The sequence below is a fragment of the Teleopsis dalmanni genome, chromosome 1, assembly GCF_002237135.1.
Source record: "Teleopsis dalmanni isolate 2A chromosome 1, ASM223713v2, whole genome shotgun sequence".
Taxonomy (NCBI): Eukaryota; Metazoa; Arthropoda; class Insecta; order Diptera; family Diopsidae; genus Teleopsis; species Teleopsis dalmanni.
The window spans coordinates 135,117,116-135,132,510 of record NC_051846.1 but is presented as its reverse complement, the minus strand read 5'-3'; the positions used below and the strand labels follow the sequence as shown (position 1 = coordinate 135,132,510).

The 15,395-nt window shown below is 28.6% G+C and overlaps 1 protein-coding gene and 1 long non-coding RNA gene across 2 annotated transcripts; both read right to left on the bottom strand.

Annotated features, from left to right (window-relative positions):
- Positions 1–331: 331 nt before the first annotated feature.
- On the bottom strand, positions 332–1,308 carry LOC119666246 (vicilin-like seed storage protein At2g18540). The gene is made up of 5 exons (XM_038075529.1): positions 1,083–1,308; positions 893–946; positions 555–803; positions 464–491; positions 332–393 (listed from the first exon to the last, which is right to left on the bottom strand). Exons 1-5 carry the CDS (start codon positions 1,083–1,085, stop codon positions 332–334), a joined length of 396 nt encoding a protein of 131 aa, XP_037931457.1. The 5' UTR covers positions 1,086–1,308.
- A 770-nt stretch (positions 1,309–2,078) lies between these two features.
- On the bottom strand, positions 2,079–2,374 carry LOC119668906. Its single transcript, XR_005251539.1, has 3 exons — positions 2,292–2,374; positions 2,200–2,227; positions 2,079–2,129 (listed from the first exon to the last, which is right to left on the bottom strand). It is a non-coding gene; the product is annotated as an uncharacterized LOC119668906 (long non-coding RNA).
- Between the last annotated feature and the right edge of the window lie 13,021 nt (positions 2,375–15,395).

Genomic DNA, 15,395 nt, shown 5'->3' with positions numbered 1-15,395 from the left:
TGTAATAATATTTTTTTTTAATTAATGTTTTTTAAAAGGATAGATAGTCGCTTTTTTTATTGTTTAATTCATTAATTTGCAACAAATACATAAATTCCATAAAGCGAATACGAACGGTAGATGGTGCTTGCAGATAAGCTTTCTAAAAATAGTGTTAAGCGCATTTTTTAATATTACTTGGAATATATGTATATAATATATCATTTAATAGAATTATGAAAATAAGTTTAAATAAAATTTTTTTATTAAAAATGTATTAAAAAATAAACATGATATATGAAATATATGATATATGAAAATGAATTTTTTTTTAATTAATTAATTAATTAATTTATTGGTTTTTTTTTTCCAGCTCTAGGTTTTGTTTTTGGAGGCTGCGTCGCATTTGGAAATCTGCAATTAATAAAAATATATATGTAAATATCATACTTATGTTTAAATAAATAAGCGTATAAATACTTACAATGATTGTTCTTTTTCTTTTCGGAATTCTGAAAAATTAAAAAAAAATTATTAATTTATTTGAAAATTTTAATAAAAATTGTTTAAATTACATTTTTTTCTTTGTTTTCTTTCTCCCGACGACGGTTTTCCTCCAGCCGACGGCGATTTTCTTCCTGCCGACGGCTATTTTCCTCCTGCCGCCGGCGGTTTTCTTCCTGCCGGCGGCGGTTTTCATCCTGCCGCCGGAGGTTTTCTTCGCGTCGTCGGCGGTTTTCTTCCCGTCGTCGGACACTTTCCTGGTGCCGCTGGTAGTTTCCTGCTGGTCGGCGGTTTCGTTGCTGCTGTTGACGCTGGGGTTGCTGAAGAAAGAGACAAAAAATGTTATTTTAATATTGCATTTAATATAAATCATAATATAATATATATATATTTTAAATTATTTACATACATTTTTACCGTCAACCAGCAGCCCAATCAATACGCCAGTTAATATATCCCGATTCTGAAAGGAAAGCATTAAAAATTTAATATTTATATTTTTAATATTATTATTATAATATTATTATTTTTAATATTATTACTTGTGTAAATTACAAATTTTTAAATATATTTTATTAATTTAATTTCATAATACTTACCATTGCTTCAACCTTCGCACACACTTAGTATGAAACATAAACGCAAACTGAATGTTGCATTTGCATTTTGCTTATTTCATTTTCGTAAACAAAAATAATTGCTTGAAAATAGTCCAGCATTTTCAAACCCTGAAATTTATCACACATAAAACGAAAACAAACACTAGATGGTGTTGGCTGTTAAACCCTAATTAGTTGCTGTATGACTCAATTTATTTATTGATCAAATGCAAATTTTTTTAAAATCATTATAAAAAAAACTGTGCATACGATTATTATGAATTTTGAAATACTGAAAGAAAACTCCTTCATCTTTATATAGACATATAGGTTATCCCGATCGGGGTTTTGCACGGTAAGATATTTGATTGCAAAAAATTATAACCTCAAAAAAAACATTCCAATATTTTTTGATGAAATTCTTTTGATATGAATTAAATACTAAATTGATATTATTAAATAATTGTTCAGTCATATATTTTTTAACATTTGTCATCTTTATTTTTTTTTTCAAATGATTGTTTTAAGAGAAATAATAATTTTTATATATGATTGAATTGCCTTGTTCAAAGAATAATTCGATTTTTATGATTTTTTTTGTAATTGAAAGTTTGTTTTATTATCTTTAAAGGCTTTTATGTGCATTGTGATTCTTGTAATAATATTTTTTTTTAATTAATGTTTTTTAAAAGGATAGATAGTCGCTTTTTTTATTGTTTAATTCATTAATTTGCAACAAATACATAAATTCCATAAAGCGAATACGAACGGTAGATGGTGCTTGCAGATAAGCTTTCTAAAAATAGTGTTAAGCGCATTTTTTAATATTACTTACAATATATGTATATAATATATCATTTAATAGAATTATGAAAATAAGTTTAAATAAAATTTTTTTATTAAAAATGTATTAAAAAATAAACATGATATATGAAATATATGATATATGAAAATGAATTTTTTTTTAATTAATTAATTAATTAATTTATTGGTTTTTTTTTTCCAGCTCTAGGTTTTGTTTTTGGAGGCTGCGTCGCATTTGGAAATCTGCAATTAATAAAAATATATATGTAAATATCATACTTATGTTTAAATAAATAAGCGTATAAATACTTACAATGATTGTTCTTTTTCTTTTCGGAATTCTGAAAAATTAAAAAAAAAATTATTAATTTATTTGAAAATTTTAATAAAAATTGTTTAAATTACATTTTTTTCTTTGTTTTCTTTCTCCCGACGACGGTTTTCCTCCAGCCGACGGCGATTTTCTTCCTGCCGACGGCTATTTTCCTGCCGCGGTTTTCTTCCTGCCGGCGGCGGTTTTCATCCTGCCGCCGGAGGTTTTCTTCGCGTCGTCGGCGGTTTTCTTCCCGTCGTCGGACACTTTCCTGGTGCCGCTGGTAGTTTCCTGCTGGTCGGCGGTTTCGTTGCTGCTGTTGACGCTGGGGTTGCTGAAGAAAGAGACAAAAAATGTTATTTTAATATTGCATTTAATATAAATCATAATATAATATATATATATTTTAAATTATTTACATACATTTTTACCGTCAACCAGCAGCCCAATCAATACGCCAGTTAATATATCCCGATTCTGAAAGTAAAGCATTAAAAATTTAATATTTATATTTTTAATATTATTATTATAATATTATTATTTTTAATATTATTAGTTGTATAAATTACAAATTTTTAAATATATTTTATTAATTTAATTTCATAATACTTACCATTGCTTCAACCTTCGCACACACTTAGTATGAAACATAAACGCAAACTGAATGTTGCATTTGCATTTTGCTTATTTCATTTTCGTAAACAAAAATAATTGCTTGAAAATAGTCCAGCATTTTCAAACCCTGAAATTTATCACACATAAAACGAAAACAAACACTAGATGGTGTTGGCTGTTAAACCCTAATTAGTTGCTGTATGACTCAATTTATTTATTGATCAAATGCAAATTTTTTAAAAATCATTATAAAAAAAACTGTGCATACGATTATTATGAATTTTGAAATATTGAAAGAACACTTCTTCATCTTTATATAGACATATAGGTTATCCCGATCGGGGTTTTGCACGGTAAGATATTTGATTGCAAAAAATTATAACCTCAAAAAAAAATTCCAATATTTTTTGATGAAATTTGTATGATATGAATTAAATATTAAGTTGATATTATTAAATAATTATTCAGTCATATATTTTTTAACATTTGTCATCTTTATTTTTTTTTTCAAATGACTGTTTTAAGGGTAATAATAATATTCATATATGATTGAATTGCCTTGTTCGAAGAATAAGGCGATTTTTATGATTTTTTTTGTAATTGAAAGTTTGTTTTATTATCTTTAAAGGCTTTTATGTGCATTGTGATTCTTGTAATAATATTTTTTTTTAATTAATGTTTTTTAAAAGGATAGATAGTCGCTTTTTTTATTGTTTAATTAATTAATTTGCAACAAATGCATAAATTCCATAAAGCGAATACGAACGGTAGATGGTGCTTGCAGATAAGCTTTCTAAAAATAGTGTTAAGCGCATTTTTTAATATTACTTACAATATATGTATATAATATTTATAATTAATTAATTAATTTATTGGTTTTTTTTCCAGCTCTAGGTTTTGTTTTTGGAGGCTGCGTCGCATTTGGAAATCTGCAATTAATAAAGATGTATATGTAAATATTATACTAATATTTAAATAAATAAGCGTATAAATATTTACAATGATTGTTCTTTTTCTTTTCGGAATTCTGAAAAATTAAAAAAAAAATTATTAATTTATTTAAAAATTTTAATAAAAATGGTTTAAATTACATTTTTTTCTTTCGTTTCTTTGAATTAAATATTAAGTTGATATTATTAAATAATTGCTTAGTAATATATTTTTTAACATTTGTCATCTATCTTTTCTTCTCAAATGATTGTTTTAAGAGAAATAATAATTTTCATATTTGATTGAATTGCCTTGTTCGAAGAATAATGCGATTTTTCTGATTTTTTTTGTAATTTAAAGTTTGTTTTGTTATCTTTAAAGGCTTTTATGTGCATTGTGATTCTTGTAATAATATTTTTTTAAAATTAATGTTTTTTAAACGGATAGATAGTCGCTTTTTTTATTGTTTAATTCATTTATTCACAACATATGCATTAAGCAAATACAAACACCATATCTTATTTGGCTTCGAATTATAGATGGCAGTAAGCCTCCTGCTTTGCTTCTGGGCCGTATATGGCGCTGTGGAGGTTCACGTTTTTTATCAATTAATTGGATTTTTGATAAAAAATGAACCATTTTTGAAAAAATAATATGGAAAAACTGTGCATACGATTTTCTTGATTTTGACTATTTTGGAAAGGTGATATATTTGTCTTTAAAGGAAAAATATCTTTATTGCCATCGGGCTTCTGCACGCTATGATATATATGTTAGAGTAAAATAAGGTAGAAAAAAAGGTTATTTTTTATCATATTTGTATGATAAATGTAAAATAATCGATTGACGATTTAAAATTGTATTTCGTGATGTGTTTCTGATCATTTTGCGTTTTCACTTTTTTCAAATGTATTATCTGGAGTGAGATAAGATATTGATTTTTGACATGTTTTTGTGCGAATTCCACGCATACGATTTTTCTGATTTTTACTTTATTTGAAAGCCTGATTTATTGCCTTTCAAATGCATGTGCGTGCAAGTCCATCGAACTCTTAGTTGTTTTTTAATAATTTTTTAAGTAAAAAAAGTCAGTTTTTTTAAAAAATTTGGTTTTTTTATTTTGTGAATATCTCAGCTATTGCGCAACATTCAGATATGAGGTATATACCAAATGAAAGATTATTGAATTTTCTTTCTAAATCATATTTCTTATTTCTTGAGAAAGCTTTCATTTATCTAATATTGACAAATTAGTAAACTTAGAAAAATTTCGTGTTCCAATTCCGGTTTGGACCTCCCAGCATCGTTGCTATCTTGGCACTAGCCTTCATTTAATACCTTTTCCTGAATACAGTGCTGAATTTAATGCGTTATCGATAAGTTTTTAGTATGAAATTGGCGAAATGACATTTCGTTTTGTTTACACTTTTGTTTGTTTACATTTGTAACAAAATGTGGCATCGACACACACAATATTATTGTAAACCAACCATTATTTATAAAGGAAAATCAACAACCATGTAGCATGTGCTCTTCAAGATATAAAGTGCTTTATCATATCATTATACATATCTCTTTTTTTATATACATAAAATGATTTTATTTTCAAATACAAGAAAAATAATTAGAACAAATTGCTGATTTATATAAATTCATGATTTTAATGTCACCAAAGTGCCATTCCTTAAGAAAGATGTACGAGGTGCAGAAAATATAAAGAAATTCTCCGAAAACTTAATAATTCCTTGCAGTCCTAAATAAAAATAACTTATTTACATATGTTGTGATTTTTATCCTTTTGTCGATTTTTAAGAAAAAAATATTTGAAATGAATCGAAAACTTTTTTTTTTTAGTATAAAACAACTTTAATAAAATTATTCATTATACCAAATGCAGTTAGTTGCAGAACATCTTTGAACACCTTTAGTATGTTATTCAGTTTATACAAAAGCCTATATATTTGTTTAAACTAATTAAAAAAAATTATTTATCAAACATACACATCAATCATTCTCATTAAGGGGAATTTCTTTATTAATTGTTTTATTGTTTTCTATAAAACAGACTTTAGATAGACAAACATAACATAACAGAAAGTTGATATTGAATAAGTGTTCAGTAGAAAGAAACTTTGTATACCTATATAAAGAAAGTTGCATATAAAAAAGGAAATTTAACAACAATTATATTTATAGAAACTTTTGTTATTAAAATAATTTTCTCTTATTACTGCAATGTTTAATCTCGAAATCGGATTAGTAAAATAAAAAATGTGATGAATAGTTCTGAATGAAATTGATTTTTAAAGAGTCGTTAAAAATTTACAAATTCATTTTTGGTTTTTTGAATTTTTGGTTTTTTTTTTTAAACTTTTATACAAGTTTTTAACAAAATTGTTAATTGTTTTTTGCTGGGTTTGTTTCATTCTGTTCATTATATGCAATTTTTCTTAGACTAAGAAATTGTAAAATATTATATATTTATGTGCCGCTATTGATTGCAATATTTTGGCAATTATTTTACGGCGCTTTATTCGTATGTAATTTAATCATTATTGAGAATTTTATTTTGTTGTGCAGATTCACTGCAGAGCAATGTAATTATATTTTGATCCATAATTTTCACTAAAATATATAGTAAACAAATACCGTATTCACAAGTATCAAAATGTAATCAAAACAAGTGTAAACAAAAGATAACAAAAACAGCAACTGTCAAAATGAAAACCCGAAACGATAATGTAAACGCTGAATCAACTTTAGCAAAGTTCGTAATGTAAACATAGTATTACCAAAAACATAGAAATATAAAGACATGTAATTTGCCTCTGTTAAAAAAATCATGAACTCTGAAAAGGTACACGCAATGGGAAAAACATGTCTGTTCAAACGTATAAACAATCGAACTTATTATTTTATGTATGATCAATGCTATTTTGTTAGTGAAGTCAGCAATCAAACCAATAGCGAACATGTATTTTGCTTGGACAAAATCATATAGAAAAAACTCTAATATCAGAGCAAATGTACACATAGCTTCTAGTTCATGCGTATGTAAGTTTCTTGGTAACTTTTTTCTACTCTTCTTTTTATTGCACACTTACTAAATATAAATAAGCATGGGTAGGTGAGACAATATTTTTGAATGTGATGCTTGGATTTTGTTTGTGTGCTTTTTTTTTCTTAAAATATATGACTGGCTTCGTGTGCATGAAATGCACAAGTTTTCCAAATTATTTAAAATTTGATTTTTGCTGAAATTTTATACTGGCTTCATACTAATATATGATGTTTGCCTATGACATGATGAGAAAACACCGGAGTAGCGCAACCATAGTTGTTATTAGTGTAAATGCTCTTAATATGTTTGGCTGTAATTGATTATGTTTTATATATTAATTTTTTATTGTTATATTCTTATATTAAATACACTAGAATTATTAACTAAATTTTATTACTTAAATCATAAAAAATAAAATTATAAACTTAATATAACTTAATTATTCAAAATAGATATATTAACTAAATTTAATTACATATTATTTATAACTGTTTAAAATAAGTTTATTTATGATAGGGTGAATATTTTTGTTTCATTGCTAATTTTTATAATCATTCATAAATATTATTAGACTAATATTTTTACATAAATATAAATTTTTACAATTTTTTTAATTTATTTTTAAATTTTGCATTATCTTGGCTACTTTTTAGTAGCCACTTTGAGTTCTTATATAATAGAACTTTTATTAAAAAGTCCAATAAAATTTCGCGATGGCTCCCGCACATAGGCTCCTCAAACCAATTTTCGCTTTGTTCATTTTTTTTCATTTCTTCTTTTATGCTATTTATTATAATTTTTTTAATGATATTCTCTGGTTGCTAACTTGGTGCTGGTAAGAAAAGCATATGCTGTCTCTATCAGCTGTTTTGAGCAAAACACAATTTTTTTGTTTTTGTTTATTTTCCAAATTAAAGTTTAATTGCTTAAAATAAAAAAACTTTAAATTCGCAAAACCGAATTTCACCTTTTCAAATCAGGCACCATTTTGATAAATATCTTTTGTTTATGATCAATGGATCAAGTGTTCATAACTTTAAAATTTGAAATTTAACTTTCCGGATTAAAAACAATAAAAACTTTTATTTAAAATAACGCACTCGCTTCTAAAAAACTTTCGTATACTTCTAAAATCCTACGTGACTCATCGAAAATATAGGGTTAGACACTTAGAAAGAGTACGATATCAACGCTGGAGTTCCTCAGGGTAGTGTCCTTTAGCCGCTTCTATAATTAATCTATACAGCTGACATTACACAATACCCAAACAATTTGCTGACAACGTTCGCTGACGACACTGCTATAGTCAGTATCGACCCTGACTGCACTATAGCTGCATAAAGTTTATCCAGGCATCTCGGTTTGATTGAAGAGTGGCTTGCAAAATGGAGAATCAAGGTGAATGAAACTAAATGCGTTCAAGTAATTTTTACTCTGAGGAGAGAATCATGCCCTGCAGTTAAAATTAATAATATGGTTAAAACTCAATCACATTCTATGAAATATCTGGGAATTCATATAGATAAAAGGCTCACGTGGACAAGTCATATTGAAGCCAAAAGATGTCAATTAAATCTTATATATAAGGAATTGTACAGGCTTCAAAACCGCAACTCTAAACTCAGTCTCGATAAGAAATTGCTAATTTACAAATCAATATTACAGCCAATTTGGATTTATGGTGTAGAACTATAGTGTTCAGCGTGTAACACAAATATAGAAAAAATCCAGAGAGTGCAAAATAAAATTCTCCGACAAGCTACGTGCGCCCCTTGGTATGTCAAAAACAAAAATTACACAAAGATCTAAATTTACCAACTGTTGAAGAAGTTATTCGCTAATATACACCTAAATTTCGAGAGAGACTCAAGCCGCATCCAAATCCTCATGTTCGACACTTATCTTCTGCAACTGCACTACATCGCCTTAAAAGAAAATAATTGATAAATATGAATACCCTATCTCAATAGCATACATATTAGCTTTTTAAGATTTGCAAATTTGTTATTAATTACTATTTAGAGAGATTCAATATATAAACCAATGAAAGAAAAAAAAAATGAAGGTTAAATATACCTTCAAACCTTACATTATAAACTGAAACAGATTTTTAACTTCGATTAAGTACTTTTTGGAAAGTAGAAGTTCTAAAAGTTTTTAAGGAAATGCAACCACCAAACATTTGTTTACCTTTTATTTGGAAAATTGTCAAAAACAGCTTTCTCAAACTGTGAAAATGCCATAAAAAGCTTTTATTTAGGGTATGTTCAATATATTCATTTGCATTTGAAACATATTTGGAGCTCATTCTAACGTCGTTGGAACGCATTTATACAGAATGAGATCCAATGGATCTCATTTGCGCTTGAGATTTTGTATGCAAAAATGAGTCATTTGTTTCTCATTTTCGATTGATGACCAAAATGAGGCTTTTGAGGCCAGTAGGGGTATTCACTCTCTCTTGCAAACTCATTGCAAGGTGCACGAAATGCACAAATTGTACGAGAATGCAAATAACAACAACAAAATACACGCACAAAATTTCGTGCAATTGCGTGCAATCTTCCAATACTAAAACCTATAGGGGTATTCACTCTCTCTTGTAAACTCATTGCAAGTAGCACGAAATGCAAGAATGCTATATAAAAACTGCAAGACTGCGAAAACACCTCTGTTGCAGAATTGCATCATCAAAATGAGTCAGCTGTTTTTATAAAAGTATAACAATGCCGCGAACAAGTGAAATACAAAAATGTATAGATTTTTTTATTGAAAATAGTGCTTTTAATATTCTGATTGAAGGTATTAACATGTTGTTCTATTTGTTAGATGATGCAAATTACTGAGAAGTGATGGAGCAATTAAATGAAGACCTTTTGTTTACTTTAGTAAACCATCACGGAAATCACCAACCCATACCAAAATCTATTCAATGGAGATCTACCATTCTTTAAGAATTTGATGAAGGCCGTTTTCGTCAGATGCTTAGAGTAAATTGGAACAAATTTTCCTTAATACTCTCACTAATAAACACTAGCGCGGAGTTCACTAATTCCCATTCAATTCAACAATTCCCGCTCGATCTTCAACTTGCTATTGTTTTACATCGTTTGGGTTTATCAGGCGAAAATGCGGCTAATCGCAAAGTCGCTACATTATTTGGTGTTGGAAATGGGGAAACAATTTATAAGATAACCCGAAGAGTCTTTCGCTCCATATTGGAACTGCAAACCAAGTTTATAATGTGGCCAGATGTAGCTGAACGACAAAATATAGTTGAGAAAACCTATTATAAGCTTCCACATTGCATTGGATATTGACAGTACTGAAATAAAACTTGCCGAAGCACCAGTGGTTAACCATACATCCTATTTTTCAAAAAATAGGGTGTATTCAATAAAAGCACAAGTCATATGTGACTATCAGCTGAAGATTCGACATGTAGCAGTTGGTCACTTTGGAAGTGCACATGATACTCGCATGTTTCGTATAAGCGCTCTCTGCATCCAAGAAAATTCTTTATTTTCCTCAGAACAATGGTTAGCAGGCGATTCTGTTTATCCATTACTTAAAACTCTTATAACTCCGTTTCGGTCAAACTCCCAACAGCTTGACTACTCCAAACGTAAAACTTTTAACTTACGCCATAGCAGATTTCGTTTAAGGATTGAACATTGTTTTGGACTTCTGAAGGAACGCTTCGGTAGTCTTAAGGAGTTAAGAATCCGTATTCAGAATGATACGAGTCATAATTTTTGTTCAAATTGGTTCCCTCTTTGTTGCATATTGCACAACATTTGATACGGAACACGTGGATTACGTACATGACAACGACGAAGAATCTGATGAGCTTATGCAGAATGAAGCTACTCAGAGAACCAATGAAGGAGCTTCGAAGCGCTTCAATAATTACGAATAATCAATAATTTACGAATACAAATATATAAAACATACATATATGTATATATATTTAATATATAATTAAAAAGTCAATTGCGAAATTACCTTTTTCCAGTAGGTTTATTTCAAGACAAGAATAACATAATGTATAAAAACGTATATATATATTAATATATGTAATAATAATATAATATAAAAATAATTAGTGTAATAAAAATATAACTAATTCTTAATTTATTATTGTTATTTGTTATATTTTTTATCGAGGGGGGTAGTGGGGCTTTGCACAGCAGAACGCACGACTTTCGGTGCAGAGCTGGATGATGTGTTGTCTGCAGACGATTCAATAAAATAAACTTCGTCGCCTAGCGCAGAACTAGCTGGTGACTGTAACAATGTGTCCGTACATATCACAAGCGGCTGAAAATTAGACATGCGTCCAAACACTTCATTCAATAGTTCAAAATGTGGACAAATTTTCGTTAGTTTCGCTGAAATCGATAAATAGATAAACTAATTCACAAATGTATATGTATATAATATAATATTTGTGAAAACTTAATTAATGGCCACATCGTTTTAAATCATTGAACGAAACATATCTCGAAATTTTACTAACCGTCAATTCAAATTTAAAAATGAGAAGCAAAAAATGTCAAAACAGCTGATTTCTGCCATTTCTGGTCTGTTGCAAGCAAATATACATAGGTTTTAGTATTGGAAGATTGCACACAATTGCACGAAATTTTGTGCGTGTATTTTGTTGTTGTTATTTGCATTCTCGTACAATCTGTGCATTTCGTGCACCTTGCATTGAGTTTGCAAGAGAGAGTGAATACCCCTTATGTATATTTGCTTGCAACAAAACAGAAATGACAGAAATCAGCTGTTTTGACATTTGTTGCTTCTCATTTTTAAATTTGAATTGACGGTTAGTAAAATTTCGAGATATGTTAATCTATGGCTATGCTATATACATGCGTTTCGTTCAATGATTTAAAACGATGTGGCCATTAATTAAGTTTTCACAAATATAATATTATGGTCGTGTGCGAGTTAGGCTAAGTTGCGTTCTAAATGAGGGAAATTCTAAGTTGTGCCGATAATGTAGTTATGTGTCGATACTTAGCATATTTTCGAGGTGGCTAAGTCGAGACTAAATGGCCAGGGTTGCCATTTTAGTATTTTCGTAAGATAATATTTTCATAATTGAATTCAAATAAATATAAGAATATGAAGAAAATGACAATAAAAAATAATTTTATTAAAACGTTTTGTTTTATTTGTATTAAAAAAAATTAATCATCGTTATTAGAAAACTTTTAACATTTGCAATAAATTCTGTAAATATTTGTATTTTCTAAAATTTTAATTACTTTTATTTAATATTATAAACATTTCCTTGATAAAATTTTATTATAGTGGCTGATTCCAAAAAAATAATTGAATTTCTTTTCATTGACTTGGCAACATTGTTTTGGTAATTTTTGACATTTGAATAATTTGTTTGTGTTCAACATTGTTTGTAAGCAATTTGTATATTGAAAAGGTAAAACATCTTGATCCGCTTTGGTAGCCAAACCTAAAAAGTACACAGAAATGTGAACCTGTCTTTAGTTGGGTAGTTCATTTCACTGAGCTACCAATAAATGATGTAGTACAAAAAGCTGAACATGAAAAAGATGTTTTTTTTTTTTGTCAAAGAAGCCAATGTTGGAAGTTTTGCAAATGAAGAACAGACTGCTTTACATTATGCTGTTAGTGGTGGTCACTTTGATTGTGTACGTTCTTACCATCATTTAATGCAAATAGCAAACTAATTGATAGAAATGATCAAACATGTTAGGATGTTACTGATAATAATGATATTCGCATGCTGTTGTCTTCATAACAAATATAATTTTTGACTTACCTTTTAATTCAGACCTTGTAATGATTGTAAATACGGTTTTAGTACTTCATTAATAAATAAAATAAAATTTCATTTATTCGACACAATTATTTTCTGAATTTTTTATATATAAACCTGGCTAGATTTAAATTTACTTTGTAACAAAAACTCTATATGATGGTGGCTTAAATAACTTCAAAATAAGGGTATCATTAGCACTAGTGGCATGTAAAATATTGAATTTTTGCCTTAACGATATTATTTGTTTCAAAAATATTGGTACTACTCTTTGCACGAGATGCTTTAAATAATTTTTTTGTAAACTACATTGAATATTTTTTTGGTCTACAGCATGTCTTGAGTCGAGAATCACTGCTCTAATTTATGCAATGTCTGCAAACATTTTGTTGTTAAGGCCGAGATAAGTGCTTTGATTTATTGAATCCTACTTGATCTCGTTTTCTTACGAACGATGAAACTTTCTCTAAAGTTTTTAGTGGCAATGGTTAGTTGATGCTGAGTAAGCCCGAGACAAAGTCAATAATCCCCTAGATTTTTATTGTACTGTGGCATGTTACGAAATTTTTTATTTAGAAAACGCAACTTAAGAGGTTTTGAAAAAAAATTTAGGACAAAATATTTTTTATATAAATTAAAATCATCTACAACTGTAATAAAATATATAGTAATAAGACCAAAATTTTAATAACAAAAAAAAAAATAATTATGCGTTTCTGACAAAAAATTAGCAAATACAAAAAACGTAAATGTTATATTTAGTCCATCGGTTAAGAGAGTGATTACGATAAGTAAGTCACCGGTACAAATGAAAATAGACTCGGGGGCAAGTTACTCAATAGTAAGTGAAAAGTTATTTAGAGAAAAAATGTCGTATATTCCGCTAAAACCAAGTCAAATACAATTAAGAACTTGGGGAACAGAGAAAAATCTTAAACTGAGTGGAGAAGCAGAAATACCAGTCTCGGTTGGGAACGTCACAAAGAAACTAAAGTTGTTAGTAGCAGCAGGTGATGGTCCGGCTCTAATTGGTCGAAAATGGTTTAACGATTTGGGAATTACTATAACTAGCAATTTATGCAATATAGAGTCAACTATTCCAGTACAAGTGATGAACTTCAGTTCAGTTTTTGATGGAAATCTTGGAGATTACAAGGGAAATCCTGTGAAGTTACAAATGTCAGTTTCAAGTAAACCGAAATTTCTTCGATATCGACAAGTGCCTTTTGCACTAAAACTCAAGGTGGAAGCAGCATTAAAGAAGTTGGAAGATGAAGGCGTACTGCGTTCAATATCCTTTAGTGAGTGGGCAACACCGGTTGTACCTATTATTAAACCAGATGGTAGCATACGCATTTGTGAGATTATAAGTGCACAGTGAATCAAATGCTTTGCAAGGAAACGTATCCATTACCTACTAATACAGAAGTGCTAGCAGCATTAGCAAATTGTAAGTGGTTTACAAAGCTGGATTTAGATCGAGCGTATACACAGGTGAAGGTTGACCAAGAATCAGCAAGCATACTTACATTAAACACACATCGCGGACTTTTTGAAGTTACAAGATTACCGTTTGGAATTTCAACGGCACCAGGTATATTTCAACGGATGATGGAAGGAGTTCTTAAGAACATAGATGGTGTGATTATTTATTTAGACGACATTCTAATTGGCGGAACAACTTTGGAAGAGTTGTGGGATAGAACACAAACTGCTCTGAAATGTGTACAGGATGCAGGATTGAAGCTTAAAAAATCAAAATGTGTTTTCGCAGTACAAGAGATAACATTTTTGGGGTTTAAGATAAGCCGAGAAGGAGTGCGTCCAACTGACGAAAAGGTGAAGGCAATAGCTCAAGCACCAGAACCAATAAATAAACAACAGCTACAAGCTTTTCTTGGGTTAATTACATTTTATGATAGATTTTTACAATACTAAAATATGATATTTGCCTATGACATGATGGAAAACACCGGAGTAGCGCAACCACAGTTGTTATAAGTGTAAATGCTCTTAATATGTTTGGCTGTCAAGACTCAGCTATGCCATACAGTAACAAGAGTTTCATGAAGAATATTCATAAACACCATATTATACAATAATTGATTATTTTTTATATATTAAGTTTTTTTATTATGTTCTTATATCAAATACAATAGAATTATTAACTAAATTTTATTACTTAAATTATATAGAATACAACTATAAACCTTAGATAACTAATTATACATTAACTTAAATTAACTAGAACTATTAACTAAATTTAATTACATATTACTTATAACTATTTAAAATAAAATTACTTATATAAGGGTGAATAATATTATTTATTGTTAATTTTTCTAATCATTCATAAATATTATTAGACTAATATTTTTACATAAATATAAATTTTTACAATTTTTTTAATTTATTTTTAAATTTTGCATTATCTTGGCTACTTTTTAGTAGCCACTTTGAGTTCTTATATAATAGAACTTTTATTAAGAAGTCCAATAAAATTTCGCGATGGCTCCCGCACATAGGCTCCTCAAACCAATTTTCGCTTTGTTCATTTTTTTTCATTTCTTCTTTTATGCTATTTATTATAATTTTTTTAATGATATTCTCTGGTTGCTAACTTGGTGCTGGTAAGAAAAGCATATGCTGTCTCTATCAGCTGTTTTGAGCAAAACACAATTTTTTTGTTTTTGTTTATTTTCCAAATTAAAGTTTAATTGCTTAAAATAAAAAAACTTTAAATTCGCAAAACCGAATTTCACCTTTTCAAATCAGGCACCA